Source organism: Sminthopsis crassicaudata, chromosome 2 (genome assembly GCF_048593235.1).
Source record: "Sminthopsis crassicaudata isolate SCR6 chromosome 2, ASM4859323v1, whole genome shotgun sequence".
In the NCBI taxonomy this organism is placed as follows: domain Eukaryota; kingdom Metazoa; phylum Chordata; class Mammalia; order Dasyuromorphia; family Dasyuridae; genus Sminthopsis; species Sminthopsis crassicaudata.
This window is the reverse complement of record NC_133618.1, coordinates 436,957,512-436,965,409: the sequence shown is the minus strand read 5'-3', so window position 1 is coordinate 436,965,409 and position 7,898 is coordinate 436,957,512. Positions and strand designations below refer to the sequence as shown.

Below are 7,898 nucleotides of genomic sequence, written 5' to 3'. Positions count from 1 at the left end.
ACACTGGCCTCTAGGTTCTGATTACACAGTTGGGTTGTTGCTGATGCCATCTTTTGGTTGGGACTCTCTCAGCTAATTGTAGAAGGCTTCTGTCCACCTAGGAAAGGGTTCAGGGGAAGGAGGCTTCAATTTATGGCAGCCACGTTGTTGGTCCTTGGAGGTGACACAGATCCAGACTTCATGCAAAAGTTCTTCTCTGAACAAGGGAAGAGACTGGGGCCTTATGGACAGACAGAAAAAGAGGATGCAAGAGGATGAAGGTGATGAAGAATGATGTGGACAGATGATGAGGGAAAGGAGAGGAGGAAGCAGGAAGCAGAAGATAGGATCCAAGATTGGGACCTGAAGAAGGAAGGATTATTTGGAGACAGGTTTCCAGATTTATGTAGCTCCAACCTGCTGTTTTTGCTTCTTTCACTAATCACATGACAGATCAGGCTGGAGAAAGTAAGATCATGTAGAGTATTTTTATTTTAAAATCATTACAATAAGTTACAACATTTAGTAAAAAGCAGGAGGGTTTCTAGCCACAGCTGAGGAGGCAGAAGTAAGAAGCTAAGGACGTGGCATCCCTCTCAGGTGAAAGGCTACAGAAGGCCCTACACTGAAAACTTTTTTCCTGCCTTTTAAAACTTCCTCCCATGGGTACCTTTTGTACTGGGTTAAACCAGAGCACAGACTCTTTCCTCCCTTTCCATGCTTGGCTTTGTAGAAGGTCTGTCCCTTTCTTCCAGGTAAGGCAGACCAAGTCTTAGCCTAAAGGACTTAGGAGAAGCCTGTGTAAGCCCCTCCTCTGTAAGTGTCTGCAGAACTTCCCTCTCCCCAAGAGGGGCTGACAGAGCCGAGGCTCCTTTTGCAGTGCGCTTTGTTCCCAGCAGCCTCTGAGAAGCCAGCTTTTTGGACATTGCTCTGGAAGCTGCTGAAGCATACTGGCCCTGGGCTTCTGTATCACATACTGGGAGGAAGAGCACTCTTCTTTTCAGGGCATGTTATAAGGTAGGCACTGAACAGTGATTCACTTTGAAGCAAACTTAAATGACTAAAATAAGATATGCCAAGAATATCTGGTGCTCTTTTAAATGTTAATAGTAAAAGAAATGAAAAGGATAATAGTGAAAGTAACAGTAATTATATCTGCCCATTCCCCCAGGTTGGAGGCCTACTCTAAGAAATCCCTCCAGGCTTCACCCTGGTGAACTCTGCCCTCCCTACAGAGCCTCCTGAAGGGATGGATGATTTTAGCACCTAACTCACATATGAAGGGTTAAACTCCAAACCTATCTCCTGGCAAAAGGCCAAGTGACAGCACAGGCAGAGCTGTGCCTGTGGGTCACTGAAACCAGGAACCTGCAGCACAGGGACAAGTGAACTAGAGCAGGCTTGCTGCGTTACAGCAGTGGTCCTGGGAGTCTGTCCTCAGAGAGCAGGCCCTGTGGCATTTATATAGTGTGGCAGCTCAGAGGCGGGCAGCCAAAGGAGGGGACGGTTGCTGCGAGGCTGCCTCCTCTGGGTAAAATCACCTAAGAGCCTGAGAAGGCAGGGTACAGAGAGGGCAGCTGCGCCCCAAACAAACACTGCTTTAATAATAACTCCTGAAAACTATACAAGCAGAGGCAGACATGCATAATTTACTGTGTGGTTCTCAGAGCCGTGGGCACCAGGAGTTACTGATAGCAATAAGATTACAACAATTTTGCCCCTCTGTGCCTCAAATAATTTTGGCTAGAGAAGCAAGGTGTCTACATTCCTTAGCCACCTGGGAAAGGCTATCCCTTCAATTATGCTTGTCACTGATGCTATGGAGAATTCTGGGCTTGTCTGTTAAAATTAAAAAAAAAAAATTCTCCCATCTTGTGCCACAGTGGTCCAATTCTCACTCATTTACCTTCTAAAATTTTACTCTTCATTTACATGAGGGTCACCCTGAAATGGAGGAGAGTTCATAGTCACTGGATGAACTGAACTGCCTTTCCATTTTCTTCTGATCCTTGATCTTCAGGCCAATATCCACCTTTTTCTCAAAGAAGTTCACCAGTGCAGTCTCTGTCAATATGGAAGCCAAGATCTGCTCGAAGGATATGGACCAATCAGTATCAATGGTGCTGCCGTACCTGGAGGCAGGGCTGCCTGCTTCACAGCCCACTAGCACTGTGTCATCAGCAATGTCCTCACACTGCAGGGAGCTGGTGCTCACCATGGAGTAGGAAGACATAGACATGTCGTCTTTGGTTTCATCGTCTGACAGAAGCTGGGAGGGAGATCCCTGCCCTTCTCCTCGCCCTTCCTCACTTACAAGCTGGTTCTCCCGCAACGTCTTTCCAGAGTGCATGTCTCCCGCAGCTCTATGTTCTGGGTCCACAGGGGAATGCTGCTCCCCAGCTAAGCTCTGCTTGTGTTCTGAAGGGAGAGACTCTTCCTCACTTGTCAAGTCCTGGTCGTTGCTGGCGGATGAGTTACCCTCTGGTTTTTTGTGGGGCCGGCCAGAAAATTTCTTGCCAACCTCTCCAATGCGGAGAAGGAGGCTGGCCACAGTGGCGATGGCATGATACAGCTCTTGTTCTACTGGGTCCTCGCTGAACATATTATAAAGTGTCTTGCATAATTCAATAAATTGCTCCTTTTATGTGGGGAAGATAAAAGAAGAGACATGGGTTAGAGAATGAAATAGCAGCCTGCTCAATGGCTATCACCCTGGTAAACCTTAAAGCATTAGAAAGGAGTAAACCTTCTACTAAAAAGCTATTAGAAATAATCCACACCTTTAGCAAAGTTGCAGGATACAAAATAAAGCCACATAAGTCATCAGCATTCTTATATGTCACTAATAAAATCCAACAGAGATACAAAGAGAAATTCCATTTAAAGTAACTGCCAATAGTATAAAATATTTGAGAATCTATCTGCCAAGGGAAACTATATGAGCAAAACTACAAAACACTTTTCACACAAATAAAGTCAGATCTAACCAACTGGAAAAATATTAAATGCTCTTGGATAGGGTGAGCAAATATAATAAAGATGACAATACTACCTAAACTAATCTATTTATTTAGTGCTATACCAGTCAGACTCCCAAAAAACTATTTTAATGACCTAGAAAAAATAACAATAAAGTTCATCTGGAAGAACAAAAAGTCAAGAATCTCAAGGGAACTAATGAAAAAAAATTAAATGAAGGTGGCCTAGCTATACCTGATCTAAAATTATATTATAAAGCAGTGATCACCAAAACCATTTGGTATTGGCTAAGAAATAGAGTAACTGATCAGTGGAATAAGTTAGGTTCAAAAGACAAAATAGTCAATAACTTTAACAATCTAGTGTTTGACAAACTCAAAGATCCAGCTTTTGGGATAAGAATTCACTGTTTGACAAAAACTGCTGGGAAAATTGGAAATTAGTATGGCAGAAACTAGGCATTGACCCACACTTAACACTGTACACCAAGATAAGGTCAAAATGGGTTCATGACCTGGGCATAAAGAATGAGATTATAAATAAATTAGGGGAACATAGGATAGTTTACCTCTCAGACCTGTGGAGTAGAAAGGAATTTATGACCAAGGAAGAACTAGAGATCATTACTGATCACAAAATAGAAAATTTTGATTGTATCAAATTGAAAAGTTTTTGTACAAAAAAAACTAATGCAGACAAAATTAGAAGGGAAGCAATAAACTGGTAAAACATTTTTATAGTCAAAAGTTCTGATAAAGGCCTCATTTCCAAAATATATAGAGAATTGACTCTAATTTATAAGAAATCAAGACATTCTCCAATTGATAAATGGTCAAAGGATATGAAGACAATTCTCAGACGAAGAAATTGAAACTATTTCTAGCCATATGAAAAGATGCTCCAAGTCATTATAAATCAAAGAAATGCAAATTAAGACAACTCTGAGATACCACTACACATCTGTCAGATTGGCTAGAATGATAGGGAAAGATAATGCGGAATGTTGGAGTTTTGTGGGAAAACTGGGACACTGATACATTGTTGGTGGAATTGTGAATTCTGGAGAATGATTTGGAACTGTGCTCAAAAAGTTATCAAACTGTGCATACCCTTTGATCCAGCAGCGTTACTACTGGGCTTATATCCCAAAGAGATCTTAAAGAAGGGAAGAGGACCTGTAGGACCTGTATGTGCAAAATGTTTGTGGTAGCCCTCTTTGTAGTGGCCAAAAACTGGAAACTGAGTGGATGCCCATCAATTGGAGAATGGCTGAATAAATTGTGGTATATGAATGTAATGGAATATTATTGTTCTGTAAGAAATGACCAACAGGATGATTTCAGATAGGCCTGGAGAGACTTACATGAACTGAGGCTGAGTAAAATGAGCAGGAAATCATTATACACTTCAACAACAATATTATATGATGATCAATTCTGATGAACGTGGCCATCTTCAACAAGAACCAAATCAGTTCCAATAGAGCAATAATGCCCTGAACCAGTTATGCCCAGCGAAAGAACTCTGGGAGATGACTATGAACCACTACATAGAATTCCCAATGCCTCTATTTTTGTCTGCCTACATTTTTGATTTCCTTCACAGGCCAATGGTACACTATTTCAAAGTCTGATTCTTTTTGTACAGCAAAATAACTGTTTGGACATGTGTGTGTGTGTGTGTGTGTGTGTATATATATATATAGTATTTAACTTATACTTTAACATATTTAACATGTATTGGTCTACCTGCCACCTGGGGGAGGGGGTGGGGAGAAAGAGGGGAAAAATTTGAACAAAAGGTTTTGCAATTGTCAATGCTGAAAAATTACTCATGCATATATCTTGTAAATAAAAAGCTATAATAAAATATTAAAAAGAAATAAAAGAAATTTATAAAAGTAAAAAAAAAAAAAAAAAAAAGGAATAAGCCACTGTTGGAATTACAAAGCTTTATCAAGGTTAAGTAAGGACAGATGACAGTAAAGGTTGAGGTTAGATAACAATACATTTTTTTGGGGACTGGACCTGTTATTTAATTGGTATAGGGAATACCCAGTGAGTAAATTCCTTATACCAATGTAGACTATCATCTACTCTGCAAATTATAATCTCAAGAGATTTATCTGGGATCGCTGAGAGGATAAGTGAATTGCTTATAGTTATAGGTTATAGAAAAGAATATGACTTCCTGTTTCTGAAGCCAGGTTTCTGTTTTTTATGCTATGCTAGTTCTCTGTGAAAAATGCTGTTCTTAATTAGAGGATGACCACAATAATGTAAACAATAAAGAAAGATGTCAGAACTCTAATCAATGCCATGTCCAATTGTGACTTCAGAGGACCAATGAGGATGATGAAGCCTTTCATTAGAGATACAGGTACATTGCAAGTGTGGAATGAGGCTCACAGTATCACTGTCAGATGTGGTCAAAGTGTTAACTTATTTTTTTCTACTTCTTTGTTACATGGGAGATCAAAAAGGGGAACTATTCATGATGGGGATTAGGGGACTGGGGAATATGAAGTCCCTGAGAAGTGACAATTATCTAAGAATTAAAAGGCCTCAAACAAACATTAAAAAAGAATATTGCTATTTAAAGATATGGAACCAAAGTGTGTGTGCCCTGTCTATCAAAGCAGGCACTAAAGCAGCCACCTTGTTGGTCCTGCCAATGTGACTCACTCCTGGAGCTCAGCAGAGCCATCAGTGAGGTTAGGAGAAAAAGACGCTGTGGTATCATTAGCAGATCATAGGAATACTGGGATTTCAGATTCTAGAGCTCTGATATTTAAGAAGGAAACCTTAAAACTTTTCTAAGTGAGGTCTAATTTTTGGCTGTTTTTGTGTCTCAGGATTGATCTGAGCATTGAGATTCATAATGAGTCCACATTAGGAAACATGTGATTCTTGTTGGTCTGGGCCGGAGGGTGAAAATGATGCCCTCCTGGCAAGGCATTTCAAGCTGTCTAGCTTGGTATTATGCCAAGACAAACCATCTTGTAATGGCTGGGCTGGCACAGGAGTAGAATAGCACCTTAGAAGGGTCTTAAAAGGCAAGAGAACAAAATGAAACATTCCCATGCCCTCAGAGAAACCTTTCACTTTCATTCCTTCTGTTTCCAATACCTTCAAGCCAAGAGTAATCCATACCAGGGTGTAAGTGTCATGATAAAGTCACAGGAATGCAAAACCCTCCTGGGAAGACCCCAGGCAACCAGAACCATTATTTAATTGGCACCAGAAGAGCCCTAAAAGCTGCAAACAGAAGAAAGGGACAGCTTGCCTTTTGCCGCCCTCATGGGCACAGTAAAATGTTGTTCTGGGCCCAGCGGTGGGGATGAGGGGGTTAGGAAGGGGAGGAAGGAGAAGAGTGGGTACACAGGTTATTGTATCTGAGTGTTCTACATTTAAAATTATGCCATAACAAATGTATTCCTAAGGGGTAAGTGAAAAGTATACCTGGAATAATTAGCATTAGAAAAGAATATGACATATAAGGCCAGAATTGTAACTGGAAGACTTATCTAGTGGCAGGGAGGGGAGACAACCTCAGCTTGGGAGGAAAAACACATAGCTCTGGGCATGGTGAGTTATCTAATGCTAGGACTTTTAATCTCATTTGTCATTTTTCCCAGAACTTCAGAGGCTTTTTACCATAGAATGCTAAGGTTAGATGAGGCTATTTAGTCCAATCAGGCTATCTAGTTCAAATTCCTTATTTCACTGAGCAAGAAACTGAGCCCATGAAGACCATGGGAATCTCAGACCTCCCATAAGAGACAACTGTCCTCATTCTTAAATAAAAAGCATATAAGTGCATACTCTGCATTTTCTACTTTCTCTTTGACTTTCCTACCTGGCTCATTTTGGGAAGATCCTTAATAGTTTCTTTCTTGGACTCTTTCTCATTGGCCCACATTTGAAGGTAGTATCTGTAGTCTGGGGAGCTGGCCCCCTTCTCTTCTGCAAAGAAAGGAAAAAAACAGAAAAGTCAGAGGTTCCATAGGATACAGAAATTACTTCCTTAGTGAACTGAAGAAAAATCCAAAAATGATCATGGACTGGAGACTAAAGTTGGTAATGCTAAGTAAGGTTCATTTAACACAGAGAGAGGGCTACATGTCAGGATTCAAAAAGACTATAGTACTTTCCACTTGTCTTTTCATTGTGTCTTTTTTCATTATCATTACTAGGAAGACAATAGGATATAGAAAAGGGGTGTGGGTGTGGATGTGAAATGCACATATCACATTAGTATTAATAGGTCCTATCTGACAATGTGCAGTAGCACATTACCTCTTTTATCTTTGAAGTCTCCATTTTTATTTCCTTCTTCAGGAGATGCTGCTTCTAAGCAACCAAAAAGAGAAAAAAAAAACAAAAACACAGAATATATGTCATAATATACAAATGAAAATTTTGAAACTTATTTTAGGAAATTACTTCTGGAAAATTTATTTTCAGAAAAACTTATTTTAGAAAATTATTTCAAAGCTTAGTTCAGTATTTTCATTGCACAACCGGACCCCATTTTTTTCTCTATTTCCCCATAGCAACTATCTCCCAACTGCATCACATTGTAGTTTCCCTCTCTCTTCCCTCCCTTTTGCCCCCCACCACCACTTTGTAATTTCTGCTGTACCCCTAGCTCTCTTTTCCATCTTCTTTCCTCTTTTGTTCCTATGCTCAACTTTAGAAAGAACTCCCATAAGCTCAAGGTAAACATTACTTCTGCAAAAGGTGAAACAAAAGAAAGATGTTACGATGATCCTTGTAAGAATAAAAATCATGCTATAATTGCTTTTCATATATAAAGGACCAAAGGGATGACATAGTCTCAGGGGTAAATAGACTCCCTATGAAAATCAGTATTCCGTAGGGAGAGCTGAAAACTCAAGGAAATTTCACCTGCATTAATATCTTGATTGATTAAGCAGT

General features: G+C 40.1%; 1 protein-coding gene across 6 annotated transcripts in view; it reads right to left on the bottom strand.

Annotated features, from left to right (window-relative positions):
- Positions 1 to 453: 453 nt before the first annotated feature.
- TBC1D9B (TBC1 domain family member 9B) overlaps positions 454 to 7,898 on the bottom strand; it is a 43,521-nt gene continuing 36,076 nt past the window's right edge. For all 6 annotated transcript variants that reach the window (XM_074292350.1, XM_074292347.1, XM_074292348.1 and 3 more), the window contains 3 exons: positions 7,257 to 7,310; positions 6,817 to 6,923; positions 454 to 2,617 (listed from right to left, as the gene is read on the bottom strand). In XM_074292350.1, the coding sequence (XP_074148451.1) occupies positions 1,919 to 2,617; positions 6,817 to 6,923; positions 7,257 to 7,310 (860 nt within the window). In that variant the 3' untranslated portion in view covers positions 454 to 1,918. The remainder of the gene's footprint in view (positions 2,618 to 6,816; positions 6,924 to 7,256; positions 7,311 to 7,898) is intronic.